At 41.2% G+C, this 14,762-nt stretch overlaps 1 protein-coding gene across 3 annotated transcripts in view; it reads right to left on the reverse strand.

Moving 5' to 3' along the window:
- Window positions 1–2,772: 2,772 nt before the first annotated feature.
- Cse1l (chromosome segregation 1 like) overlaps window positions 2,773–14,762 on the reverse strand; it is a 39,389-nt gene continuing 27,399 nt past the window's right edge. For all 3 annotated transcript variants that reach the window (XM_055596136.1, XM_055596137.1, XM_055596138.1), the window contains 11 exons: window positions 13,591–13,727; window positions 12,463–12,566; window positions 10,889–10,986; window positions 8,826–8,976; window positions 8,496–8,704; window positions 7,905–8,002; window positions 7,722–7,807; window positions 7,242–7,323; window positions 5,961–6,107; window positions 4,685–4,916; window positions 2,773–3,364 (listed from right to left, as the gene is read on the reverse strand). In XM_055596136.1, the coding sequence (XP_055452111.1) occupies window positions 3,275–3,364; window positions 4,685–4,916; window positions 5,961–6,107; window positions 7,242–7,323; window positions 7,722–7,807; window positions 7,905–8,002; window positions 8,496–8,704; window positions 8,826–8,976; window positions 10,889–10,986; window positions 12,463–12,566; window positions 13,591–13,727 (1,434 nt within the window). In that variant the 3' untranslated portion in view covers window positions 2,773–3,274. The remainder of the gene's footprint in view (window positions 3,365–4,684; window positions 4,917–5,960; window positions 6,108–7,241; window positions 7,324–7,721; window positions 7,808–7,904; window positions 8,003–8,495; window positions 8,705–8,825; window positions 8,977–10,888; window positions 10,987–12,462; window positions 12,567–13,590; window positions 13,728–14,762) is intronic.

Below are 14,762 nucleotides of genomic sequence, written 5' to 3' on the forward strand. Positions count from 1 at the left end.
CAAGATGGCACAGTGCATGGTATTGGTACCATCCTAAAAGATTTGAGACTCAAATGGTGGAAGAGGAGACTAGACCCTCACAAATTGTTCTGTGACCTCCACAGACACTGCTGCAGTGCTTCCTCCCCCATTTAAACAAAAAGGAAGGAGAAAATGAAATAGGGAGATGCAAGGGCAGGATAGGTAGAAATATCGGCACAAATGTGAAGAGACGGGGAAAACTTGCTGATAAAACTTCACGGCTTGAATAGATGCCCAGTTCCTTTCTAGTATCCTTTTGGAAAACAAGGGCTGGGAAAGTTAGCCTGATAAGAGTTTCTAGGTCTGATTCTTAGCATTAGAGAAAAGAAAAAAAAAAAAATCAACAAAAGACTGCCCCATGAGTGCAGGCTTAAGGTTCAGGAAACTGAAATAACTGTACCTTCTGGAAACAGCCCCAGTGTAAGGATGCTTATGGAAAAAGGCCCATGATGCCCCAGTGTGGCATTCATGGGCTATGATGTGTTTTAGGGGCAGAAATACAGCTGGCAGCTGCTGCTGTGTACTATGAGCACTGCCCTGTCTTCCTGATAGCATCATATCCCTGATATCCCTCACAAGCAAGCATTAAATGTGTGAAGGTAAAAAGTAGGAAACTATATAAAGACTTGTTCGTCTAGGCAAAAAACATAGTAAGGGCCAGGGAGATGTCTCTGAGTAAACCTGAGTTCTGGTCTGCAGGACTGCAGGTAGAGACAGGGTCAGCCAGTCTAATAGAAACGGTGAACTCCAGGCTTACTTTTAAAAAGTCTATTTTCAGAAAAAGACAGCAGCATAGAATCAGGAGATGGCCCCAGAAGCAACTCTGAGGAAGACAGGCTTTTCTGTGTCGGGGCTATGGTATCATCAGGAAGATGGGGTGGTGCTTAGTAAGTGCAGTGTGCGGGCAGGTGGAGGCAAGGCTGTGAGCGGAGGCTCACTATCACAACGCTCAGTGCTGCTTCCCACAGTGCTTTGCTTCAAAGGTCTGTGCATTCTAGCTCGTCTTACACCAGCAGCCATACTGATGGTCTCACACCCACACAGGCAATGAGAGGCCAACTCACCTGCTACAGCTGACAGCCACTGCATACCTGTAACTCAAACCACCTCTATTTGTCTGTTCCCCATGCCCTCTCATGCTAGGAATGGAAGCCAGGGCCTTGTGCAGGGTAGGTAAATGGTCTAAAAATCAGATTTTAAAACTTCATTGGAGATAGGCATCTATACCAGAATCCTGTCAACAACAAAAGATTAAACAGGGTATCAAGATTGTCTAATGTAGTTGTTCTTAACCTTCCTAATGCTCTGACCTTTTAATACAGTTCCTCAGGTTGTGCTGACCCCCAACCATAAAATTATTTTGTTGAGACTTCATAACTAATTTTGCTGCCATTGTGACTCATAAATATCTGATATGTGACCCACAAAGGAATTGTGACCCACAGGTTGAGAACGGCTGAGTAAAGGCACTTGCAACCAAGCCTACCAACATGCCTTCAGCTTGAGGACTTGAATGGTAGACGAGAACCCACACATGCTGTGGTGTACTGTGCCTACACACATTAGCTATAAATAAAATGCAATAAAATATGTCGAGCGGACAGTCCCGAAGCTCTCTTCTGAACTCTACAGGAGCTCCAGGCACAACACACACACACCCATAAAATGAAAGAACTGCTAGCTACAGAAAGAACTGAAGAAGGAGAACACTGAATTTTAACAGTAAGTCTGAAAGGAACCTGACTCTGTAACATCTCTTCTGCACCTGTGGAATCTGCTCCGGAACATCCTGCAAGAGCCAAGACTCTGAGCTCCACCCATACACTGTCATCTTCCCACCCTCCTGTCTTTTTACAATTAGTTTTTTAAAAGTGTATCCCTAATATACTCATGAGGCAAAGGCAGGTGAGTTCCAGGACAGCCAGGGCTACAATAGAGACCACATCTCAAAAGCCAACAAACAGAATTCTAAGGCCAAAATACTAAAATTTAACGTTTCCATGGCTGTTTAAAGGGCAGCAGCAATGAAATCTAAAAATGCAAGACGGATGCTGGAGAGGAGGGTCAGTGGTTAAGAGCATGTGTTGCCCTTTCAGAGGACCTGGGTTTGGGTCCCAACACCCAAGCCACGATGCTCCCAGAGACCTGAGAGCCTCTTCTGGCCTCCCCAGGCACTGCACACATGTGGTGTACATTAATTCACAAAGAGGCACACAAAGGTAAAATGGCGGAAAAAAATTTTTTTTTCGAAACCTACCAAGCAATGTAAAGAATACACATAGGAAAAAGCATTTAAGGGGGGGGGGGGGGGGGCAGGAAAGAAATGAGTGCAAAATAAATTATTTTGCAAGCTCTCCATAATTTCCATAAAGAAAAATTGCTTAGCTTTGAGCATCAGAAATTCCAGGTTATGTACAATGAATGGACAGTTCCCTTTAGCAGAAACTGCAGTGTGGATACTATAGTCCTACACTGGCCTGCAGGCCTTGCCCAGCTCACCCAGCCCATGCCTGGCAGCCTTTCTCCCCTAATGGGAATCACTAACAAGCTCTTGTAGACACGCCCCCAAATTTGTATAAATGACTGCTTTGCCTACACCTTAAAAAATGATAAAACCCATCATTCTGAATTTAAATGATTTTTTAAAAATAATATTTTATGGGAAAATATTTTGGGAAAGTGAAGGCATTTAAAGAAAATTCTTCATTTTTATCAAATTCTCAGCACCAAAATCCTGTCCTGAAGACACTCTTAGATACACATTTTGGGCTTTATTGCTGATTACAGACTTTAAACTACAAAATGTGCATTGCTTGGCAAGTCAACAAGTAATTCTTTACTTTTTCACATTTCCAATAAAAGCTTAAAAGAAACAGACAAAAAATACAAAGGATGAGGGAAAAATGTGCTTTAAAACAAAATGGCTTAGAAACAGAAATAAGTCTCCACAGTCAAGGTCTGCCAAAAATTTGAAATAATCCAAACCGTGCAAATGCTCAACAGAGACCATTACCCCACATGGCACTGTAAAGACTCGCCCCATGAAGGACAAGCCAGACAAGTTGCCAGTTATGTCGGTGATCAACACAAACCACCTCATTGGCTTACAGCAGTATTTACTATCCCCTGTAAGATAGAGTTTGTGACAAACCCAAGTGGTTGAAAACCTGTGATGTTTCAGCAGAGCTCTGCTAAGGAGTCCACATGGTTCCTAAGAAAGTATCCTGGGCCCATGGGGTCAGGAAGAAGCAGTTCACAACAGGGTCACACTGGCCGCCTGCAGGTAGCCTTGGAGGTACTGCAGGGCTTCTGCATTGAGGCTGGTGCTCACCATCGAGGGAACCTAAGGAGAAAGAAACCAGATGGAGCAGGAGGGTCGTTTACACACAAAAATGGATGCTAAATGGATACTGCCCCTGAAGGGAAGGGCAGCTAGTCACTAGCCACTACCCAGGGAAGGTCAAAATAACACAACTGACTCCATACCTTCAAAAGGTATAGGTTGAGGGTAGGTGAGCAAAAGTACTTAATGCTGTGGGGAGAGGTACTTGTCACCAAGCCTGACTATGTAATTCCCCAGCATCTACTGAGTTGTAGTCTGTGACCTCCACACATCTCAAAAAATAAAGTAGAAGGCCCTGAAAAATCCAAGGTTTCCCTCTGGCCTCCACACATACACATATGTGTAACCCATGTCCATCCACCCACCCACCCACGCCACACACAGAAGATCCAGAAAGAATTACTGTTACGGAGGCTGTGGTTAGTTACAAGGGTTCACCTACCACCCATGTTTGGCAAAAGAAACATTTTTATTCATCAAAGCCTAATTATGTACTTAAATGTTGGTAATTATCTTAGCTGGATATACCAAGGTTTGTCATGCTGTTTCTGTGTGAGAAATAAAAACTATCAGATAGTGCAAAAACTAAGAGACTAGTTAAATGCAATTAATGATAAGACCAGTGTTGGACTGCATCCATAATCCACTACTCAATTTTTAGGCATGCTACAATTTTTTCTTTCAGTTTTTTTGAGACTAGGTTTCTTTGTGTAGCTTTGCCTGTCCTGGAACTCACTCTGCAGATGAGGCTAGCCTCGAACTCAGAGAAAGCCACCTGACTCTGCTTCCTGAGTGCAGAGATTAAAGTGGCACTATAACCCAGCTCATACTGCAGCTTTTATTTTTATTTTTTTTTTAATTTAATTTTATGTGCATTGGTGTTAGGGTGTCAGACCACCTGGACTGCCATATGGGTGCTGGGAGTTGAACCCGGGTCCAGTGGAAGAACAGATAGCACTCTTAACCACTGAGCCATCTCTCCAGCCCCATACTACAGCTTTTAAATGTTCATTCTTTTCTTTGTTTTTCCAGACAGGGTTTTTCTGTGTAGCCCTGGCTGTCCTGCACTCAACTTATAGACTAGGCTGGCCTTGAACTCAGAGAGATCCACCTGCCTCTGCCTCCCGAGGACTGAAACTAAAGTTGTGTACTAAAAAAAGAAAAGAAAAAGAAAGAAAAAAAAGAGAAAGGCCTTTCCAAAACTCAACTGGACAAAGTGATTATGCTGACCAATGAAAGCAGATGTAACAGCTGCTGCTCTCCTGACTCCCCATGTTAAGCCCCCAAGAGCCAGAGTGCTCAGTGACAGCAGAAACTTACCCTTCCTGGACAGGCAGTAGACAGTTTGTGAAGTGACTGTGCCAGATGGATTTTGGGGTTGTTCACCAACTGACCTACAGGGTCATGTTCTTTTTTACCAGCAAATGCCAGCTGTGAGAAGGCAGTCTGGTATCCTGGCGTATCTTCTATGTCAATAAAATGTTCTTCATCTGGAATGGTGTCATCTTCAGGTAACTCAAAAAGGCCAATCAAAGATTGTAACAAGGGAGTCCTGGATTGGAAGAAGGAGATAAAAGAACAGCAAATTACTCTTAAGAGCCAGGCAGGGTGGCTTATTGCCTGAAATCTCAGAACTCAGGAAGTTGAGGCAGGAAGGCTGATGTGGGTTCCAGAACAACCTATGCTACATAGGGACAGTCTGGCTCAACACAATAGCTAGATTTCCACCTTACTGAATAAAAGAGCTTGCCACACAAGGGTGAGCCCTGGAGTCACTTTCGTTGAATCCAAAATAAGGTAGGCGGTGGCAGCCTCAGTGGAATCAGTCCAGATTCAACCAGACACCAAGCCTCAATAAATAGTTAAATAAAGTGAAGTGTGAATGTGTGACTGAGAAAGACACTCAAGAGGTCAACTCTCAATGATGCACCCACACATATGCTCATACACATGTGAACAGGCATACCACAAAAAAGACAAAACCAAACAAAGCTCTAAGAGATATAAATTATGGATAGTGGGGCACACTTGTAATGACAGAGGGATTACTTAAAAGGAAGAAGTAGATCAAAAGTCTCTACCAGACTCAGAACCCTTCAAGAACAGACTCTCAAAGGGTCTATGTATATCCTGTCCCTTTCAAATTAAGAACTGAGGCTGGGCAGTGGTGTCACATGTCCTTTAATGCCAGCACCCAGAAGGCTGAGGCAGGCAGATCTCTGTGAATCCAGCCTGGTCTACATAGCGAGTTCCAGGATAGCCAGGGCTACACAGCCAAACTGTACCTTAAAAAACAAAACAAAATAAACAAAAAACAAGAATCAAAACCATCTACTACTAGCACTCAGGTATTGAGGCAGGAGGATTGCTTTGAGTTGAGGCCAGTTTGGACAACAGTGTGAGACCCAGATGGAAACCTACCAATGAACCCAGAAGGGCCTACAAATTTGGTCTGGAAACAATCACTTTCCAGTGGAGAAGCCAAAATCAGAACACAACTGTCTTGCATGGAACCACCCTCCAAGGGTAAGCTTGTCAATTCTACAGTCACAGAGAAATAAACCCTTTCCCAGCACTCTCAGAAGGGAGTACTCACCACAGCTTAGTGTATTCAGTGTCCATCATTGGTGGACACTCTGTGAGTAATTTGGTTATACCAACTGCACAGATTTTTTTCTCCACATTTCCAGATACCTTCTGAATCTCTGGAATAATGATTTTTTCCAAAACCATTCCAAACATTCTATTAATAAAGGCAAAAAAAAAAGTACTCAATATTAGACAAGCTCTATACCTAGACAGTAAAAAAGATGTTATTTATACTCTGATTCTGTAAGAAAGGAATAAAGTACTAAATAGCAAGAAAGCCCTCCAGGAAACTTGACCTGGAGTTAAGATAACGACTGCCACGTTATCTTCTAATTAAACATTTCTGTGTTTTTAGAAGCCTTCTCCTAAATAGAGTCTTTGCTGCTTCTGAGGCAGGGCAAGTGGGAAATTTGTTTGCTTAAAATGTTACTCAAAAAATTTCAAAAAAACTTTTTAAAAAAGTTGCTCAAAAAATTTTTCAAAAATTAAGAACATAGCTAAGATACAAAAGCCATAGCACCTACCACTGGCAAGGACCAGTATGCCAGATCTGGCTTAAGAGCTTCCATCTTTCACCACACATAAGTACCTAAACACACCTCTTAAGTACATAGACGCTAACAGTGCATTTGATAAGTCCTTTCATCGACAACACCCTGGATAAATAAAGCCTCTCATATTCTACATGATGCAAAACCCATACTCTTTATGAAGTGCATCAAGTAGATCAAAGGTGGGTCTTTATTGCTCTGCACTGAAGAGCACTTTGCTCACTGTGAATAGGGCTCCAAATATGGCAGTGCATACCCTTCAGATATTCCCATAGTCCCATACTACTGTTGTATTTTCTTGTACTACCTTCCAAGATAATTCATTTTTTAAAGTCAATCTGTAAAGTTGTGAGATACTTTCACACAAAATTTTTTCCCTAGAAGCTATCCTTTATCCTTACTCTGCTAGCCTTCCACTGCCCTAAGGGTCACACTATTAAACATTTTTTGTACAAATACTCCACAGTCAGAACCAAGTTTCATTCTTCAAGGCTGTCATTGCTGCTAGGCAGCTTCACAGGGGCATTCTTTCTGAGAGTGCCTTTTGCACACTGAGTTGACTGGAGAATGTCAGAAGACAGAGACTTTGGAAACATGGACATCAGCTTTTCTATGTCCAGTAACACTCCAAAACCACCAAAAAAAAAAAAAAAAAAAAAAAAGGCCCCAAACCAGAACTACAAAGCTACCACTAACACACATACTGATTTATATGCTAAAGAGTTCAAATAACTTACTTTGGTTGTATGCCATCAAATATTTCTTGTAATGCTAGTGCCCCATACTTAATGCAATATAAGTTAATAAACACTAGGAAACCTGTTGAAAGAATACAAGAGTATCAATAGCAGACTTCACTGAAACGACAATTCTCTTAAAGTCTACAGGGAAATCTATGTTTCAACATGAAAAGCAGACACCGAACTGGTTTATCACCTGCCTCCCAAGCGGCAGCCCACAGAAAGTGGCCTCTGTGCTTATATCACAAATTTTACACAAAATCCCTGACTTACACAACTCCACATTACTGTTTCTGCTAAAAAGTGTTTCTTTCTCTAAACTGAGACAAACCAGTCTTTGGAATATAATACATTTCAAGCTTAGTTAATGTTTGGGGTACAGAAAATTTCTGAGGTATTTTATTACTGATAAAGTTTTGCCCACAGCCAGAGTCTTGAAATATTGAAGTCGCAACCATTTCCAAATGATGCGCTTACTCTTGATAAACTTGGTGGTCTTTGAGTTTTGCAGTCTCTGGAATAGTAGAATGAAAATCTGCTTTCTGTACTGGTCAACTGACTCCCTAAAGAATTGAAGAGAGGCAAACATATCAACCCATTCCTTTTATGAGCATGTAACATGATCTTTGCTTCAGTGCACAGAGGGTTAATGTGACTCACGGAGGCATGTGCTCAATTATACTGTTGAGAAGGTAGAAACCTTGGTGATCATTTGCCTTGGATGCAATCAGCTTCTGGAAGACACCCAGTAACCCAGGCTGCAATAAACAAGATCAAATAATGAGTACTCAGAGAGAAGGCAAGGACTGACTGTTGCACAGGCTCATCAGGCTGCTCTCTTGGAAAGTGGCCACTACTGAACAATGTAACCAGCTAAGGCAGTGAACAAAGAATCATGTAGTATTGGCAACAGGGCCAAACATTTCCCCTGCCTCCATCCCCCAAGGCTGGGATTACATCTGTATGCACCATGCCTAGTCTTTTTCAGCTGTAAAAGGAGTGGGGATGACACGCCCTCTTATCACAATAAGCCATTGAAGTTAAATCTTTGAAATTAACCTACTGGCCCTTACATTTAGAATAACCAAATACAAGCAAATTTAAATAAAGCACAAATTACCATTCCTATCAATCACATCTCATTTCATAGGATTTATTTTAAGGAAAAAAAAAAAATCTTAAACCCTGCTACCCCTTGTTTTTCCAAAGATCTTGAAAAACTAAAGTCATTTAAAGGTAACGCTGACTTACAATTTTGTCAGCTGCAGCACTTGCTATTGTACTTGAGCCTCGTTCTAAGAATGCCTGGAGCAGCCTCACTAGAGCAGGGATGTTGCCTGTTCTTTCCCAGAGCACTGGCTGAAGGAGGTGGGGAAACAAGGCCATATATGAAGATGGGATATCATTTTTATGTGTTTCCAGAAGCAAAGACATCACTTGGAAGACATATGGGATAAATTCTGTTGATGAAAGTAGAAGAGCATTGTTAGTGGCAGCACGCAGGGCTCTGTCCTGAAAGGCAGCATTTTATAACCACCCTAACAGTATCACCGCACAGGAAGAAAATGACTTCTAGTTTACCTTGCACATCATTTTGTAATATTTCAGTGAACACTAAGAATAGAGCCTCCTCAAAATTCACAACAGCAGCAGGATTAGCTTTGCAGGTTATTCTTATAGACAAGCATATTGCTTCAAACATGTAGTGATTGAAATGAGGTTTGCTGGGATTCTGAAATAAAAACAACAAAACACCATCTCAATAATCCAAGTGACTATACAACAGATCACCTAGAACATGATACATCTGACTCTCCTAAAAATGGGTAAAGGAGATCTCAACACCTTTTAAAGTATCAGCACAAAAGCTGGGCATGGTGGAACACACCTTTAATCCTAATGCAGGCAGATTTCTCTAAATCTCCAGGCCAACCAGGGCTGCACTGTGCCACCCTGTCTTTTGGCCCCCTTTTTTTTGGGTGGGGTGGGGTAGGGAATGGTGGTGGTTAAGACAGGTTTTTTTTTATGTATCCTTGACTATCCCGGAAGCAGCTATGTAGACCAGGCTGGCCTTGAACTCAGAGATCTGCCTTCCTCTGCCTCTTAAGCACTGGGACTAAAGGTATGCCACCATACTGTGAGACGCAGTCAACAAAATTAAATTAAATTAAATAGTGGAAGGGCTGGAGCTATGGCTCAGTGGTTAAAACATGGGCTGCTCTCGTAGAGGACCTGGTTTGGTTCCCAGTATTCAAGTGGTGGCTCACACCATCTGTAAACTTCAGTTCTGAGGGATCTGACACCCTCTTCTGACCTTGGAGGGCATGAGGTTCGCACATGGCGCACAGACACACATATAAGAAAATAAGTAAATCAGCATTAAGAAAGAAAACACAACTCAGAACTAAACCTGTGCTTGTTTATTTCACGTATTTATTTGGGAGTGGTAGTACCCAGGACTTCACATACTCTAGGGAAACGCTCATCACTTAGCTGGATTCTTTATACTTTCATTTGGCTTACACAAGACTCAGCCCCAGATGTGTAAGAATCATCTTAAACCCATGTGTCCTGGGAAAGCCCCATGGGAGGCAGTGAGAGAAGGACGTTCTGCCTCTGCCCAGCTATATAACACCTATGGGTACAGGCTGCTGACCCTCTACAACAGCAGCTTTCCAGTTTCGTTTTCAGTCCCAAAGCAGTTCTGTACCAGGAACCCAGGTAGATAAATAATCAGTCTGTTGTCAACTCCCTCTAATACTTGCTTACTTTTTAAGAGAAAGTAAGTAAGTACTATGCACTTCTGGCTCTACCCTTGCCTCCTAAGTGCTGGCATTGAAGGCATGAGCCACTACACCCTGGCCCGCTCCACTATTTTATTATGAATTAAAAAATAATGTTCATAGCATAATTAAGATCATGCATTATAAAGAAATTCTTAACAGACATGCCTTTAATTGCAGCGCCATGAAGGCAGGCTGGCAATCTCTAAGTCTAAGGACAGACTAGTCCATGTAGCAAGAACTTATCTCAAAAGAAAAAAAACTTATGTCACTCATAGTATCCAAGTTTGTGTATGAATAAATAATTCTTTTTTTTTTTTTTGTCAAAGAACTTTATTTAATTGGAATAAGGATAAGGAAGAGAGACAGGTTTGTCACTTTCTAAGCCATTAGGGCAAAGCTTATCTTACTCCACTTAAAATAAATGCAGGATCACTTCTTAAGCACAGAACGAAGTGTGTCAATTTGTTATGAGAATGACAACTGTATACTGGCGTGTGAGCCTGCCCTTAAGATGACAGATACGGTTCATTTCCAACCTACTGTGCACCACCATACTTCCACAAAGTACCAACATGAGGTCAGGAGACTCTCACCTGGCCTGGTGCCAAAGGGCCCTGGGCCCAGACAGTTCACAGGAAGTTAGAAAGCAATGCCATGGGCTGGCAAGAGGAAGGCAGGTAAAGCACTTGCTGACAGGCCTGAGAATCTGAGTTCAATCCCTGGAACCAGCATGATGTAAGGAGAAAACTCTTATAAGTTGCCCTCTCATCTCCACACATCATGGCACGAATGTGCCCATACACACAAAGTACATAAATGTTTTTAAAAAGCAACCTAATTCTCTTAACTGGCTGTTACCTTACTAACAGCTAACAGCTTCTGTGTGAGCTGAGTGATGAGAGTAGGGATATAGGGGATTATGGCTTCTTGCAGGAGGGAGAAACTTCTCATGATAGCTGTAAAATATAAAAACAGCACAGTTTAGTTAATCATTGCAATAAAAGTGAATGGAGGGAAAAACCACTAATTCATCAAATAAAAATCTAAGATGCTTAAATATCCCCTACATACCTTCATACATTTAAAATGTCTCCCTTCCTTTTATATCAGGATAAAGGCTGGCAACATTTAGGCGAAGAATACTAAAGCACTTCTACAAGACCCAAGGCTTAAAGAATTCAAAAAGGAACAACAGAAACATTACTAGATAAGGTGCCAACAAAGAGGAAGAAGAGCAGTGGGGTGGCAAGGACAGAAAGCCAGAACATTCAGGGAATGGACCCACTGTCTTATGTATTTCAATTAGAAACTACTGGCAGAACTGTTACCCAAGGTCTTAAAAACAAAACAAAAAACAGGCATAATCTCAGCTCACAGGAAACTACATCAGCTACTGATCTCCTTAAACACATTAAAAAGCTAAACATACAAAGCCAACCTATAATGTAAAAACTTTTTACATCAACAGGTGCCTAAAAACATGTGGCACAGGAGAAGCATATACTGGTAAGCTAAATCTATGATTATTATCACTCCGTAGCTTCATTTCCAGAGTTAGCTTTTATTAAAAAGCTCATTACCACAAACTAGGCCCAAGCAACCTCTCTCCAAGATGTGCCTCCTCTACGTGAACAAAGATTCCTATCTGTATAACCTGAGCTTGGCAGTCAGAGAGGACATGACAGTGTTTACTGAGAAGGTAGTAATAGCACGTACGGCAGGAACATACCTATAAAGACCACAGATCATTTTGCTGCCCTCATGGTGTTAAAACCCACAAATACACACCTTGATGTAAAGACACACACACATATATACACCCCCAAAGTCCTGATGGGAGCTAAAAGATCAGGGAGTTTCTGTGAAAAGCATGTGTGATGATTCTGAAAGCAGTGGAGACCTCCAAGATGTGACAGTGAGAAAAACAGATTGTTCCCAGAAGTTAAAGCTGGCACCGGGGCACTCTCCTAAGGCAGCACAAGGCAGATAGAGATCTTCAGCATCCCTAGGAAGAGGTATACAGCAGGACCCACACGTAGTTGGCCGCATGCTTTAAGACACTCAGCAGAGCACAGCCAACAGAGGCCATTTGTATGAGCTGATGTGAAATAACTCTGAAAATAACTCTAGGAAAAGATAAACTAAATTTTGCTATAGTTCTTATGACAAGGAGTACTTCACCAATCTAAACTAAACCATTTTTGAAAAACCATTAGTTAACAAAGTAACATTTATTTTACTTAAAAAGAAAAAAAAAAAAAACAACAAAAAAACAGTAACAACAAAAAACCCAGAAAGTTTTTTTTTTTTTTTTTTTTGATAAACAGTACCTGGTTCTTGAAGTTTGGAACCTGAGGTATACCTACAGTGTTTACCTTGTAATCTGAGGTTAGATATTTAGTTATGGTCTGCACACCAGGGAAATGGCCTACCTTTCATAATATATTCATTTTCTGAAGAGCCAGGAAGTGTGAGAGCTTTGAAAAGGTTTGTTAGCAGAATCTCAACAAACGGTGCGATTTCTGCAGCTGTAAAACTATAGATGAAAAAACAGCTTTCAGTCACTACCAACTCTTGAGCTTTTCACTGTGGAGTGCCCTGGGCAAATACTACATCACACTTCTTGGCATAAAATGAGCCATCTCTCACACTGACAACTGGGAAACTCTGGGAAGTTAACTGCTTACATGTGCTCATGTTAAGTTCCTATTTAGACACAATGGGGTCAAGCGTAACAGGAAATAAACATAGCAAGTGAACTCAGCAGCCTCTTAATCCACAGACTGCTTGGCTCCTCTCTACTACCAGAGAACAGCACCCACAATCAGGAAGGTTTCAGTCAGAGGTGCAGCAGGTGATCTCACGTCCGGGCCTGAAGTTGCCTCACAGGACACCTTTTCATCCTGGAGTGACCACTGAGACCATCTGTGCTCAAGTTTGGGTGAAGAACAGAGCCTAAGACTGTGTTTCATGTCTTACCTAGCACTTGGTTTCAAGAAATAACACTGAAAAACGGTTTGAAAGTCATGCAGTTCCCTCCTCTGCATTTCATCCTCCAACAGGCCACAAGAGCTACTTTCTTGGCACCTAAAGAATGACTCATTCAACTGAACCATATACACCTCAGAGCTGAGAACAAGAAAACTATGTGTAACAGCGGTCGGCAGACACTGCAGGGACAGCCTGCCACATACTGTCTAACAAAGTTCACTTGAGCTGCCCTTTGCTTTATTCTCAATCTCATGGACATTTCCCTCTCTCCTTTGACTGCTAGGAGACGCCAACCAAAACTAGCAGCCTCATCATTATACAAGGCCTTATGACATGATTGTTTTCATTAACTTTACTACTGTTATTCTCCTTTGCTCTAATTCATTATGGGAATAAATCTATTTTGCAAGTTGCCTTACATCTTTTTGGAATGAGAAGCTAAATGAATAAAAATTACACATATAAGTTTTTCTAAATACTAGTATTATGAAAGCATCCAACAGAGCCAATTCAGGCCAGGTGTGCCCTAAGCTAAAAAGTACAGGGATGACTCAGAATAAAATACTTACAGAGTAGCATTATTTGGCCCTCTCATAGTAAACAGCCTCTCAAGAGCATGTGCCGCGTAAGTATGAACAACAATACTTTCAGCCTGCAGATGACTAATCAAGAGAGGAATAGAGACTAAAAGGTGCTCTTTTGGTACCTGAAAAACATTAAAACATCTCCTAAATCTAATGTTACTTTTTAGCAAAAGACAATGGAAAAGGAGGGCGTGCTGATATAGAAATAGCACAACCACCCACCCTACTTTTTTTTTTACTGTAAAAGAATATATTGCTGATAAAGTCAAACTTAAATGGTTAGATTCCCACTGATCCTTAAAAAGATTATTTTGGGGCTGGTTAAGCATACTATCTGCTCTTCCAGAAGACTTGGGTTCAATCTCCAGCACCCACATGGCAGCTCACAACAATCCATACCTAGATCTGATGCCCTCTTCTGGAATATATATAAAAATTAAAAAAAAAAAAAAAAAAAAAAAGGATTATTTCATGTATATGAGTTTGTACTATGTGGTCACAAGAGGGAGATAGAGACACTTATGAGCTATGTCTCCTGCCACTAAACCCATTGATTTTTTTTTCTCCAATTCTTTTCTGAACACAAAATCATGCTTTGGGCAAAATCTTACAAGTAAGTCAATACACCAAAATATTGAAAAAGAGCTTCCAACAACTTTAGACTATACTTTAAAATAATTTAAATAATAAAAAATTTAAATAAATAATTTAAATAATAAAATAATTCAAAGTTGTTTTAAATACAGTAATAAAATTTTGTTTTGTTTTTTTTGAGACAGGCTTTCTCTGTGTAGCCTTGGCTGTCCTGGACTCGCTTTGTAGACCAGGCTGGCCTCGAACTCACAGCAATCCACCTGCCTCTGCTTTCCTGAATGCTGGGATGTGCCACTACATCTGGCTTTAATTTTAAAATCTTATTTGTGTGAGCATGTGAAGTGAGAGCATAGCCTGAAGGAGACAGTTCTCTTTTTTTTAGGTGAATTTCAGAATTGAACCCAAGCCCAGATAGAGACGCCTTTCCCAGCTGAGTCACCTAGCAGGCTCAGCACTCAAGAATCTAACTGGATAATCCTTAAGTAACTTTGGTGGTATGGGCCAGGCTTATGAAGACCAGTCCTGCTTTTGCCTCTCAAACTCTTGAGTACTGGGATTACAGA

Source organism: Psammomys obesus, unplaced genomic scaffold, assembly GCF_907164565.1.
Source record: "Psammomys obesus unplaced genomic scaffold, mPsaObe1.curated_primary_1811, whole genome shotgun sequence".
Lineage (NCBI taxonomy): Eukaryota > Metazoa > Chordata > Mammalia > Rodentia > Muridae > Psammomys > Psammomys obesus.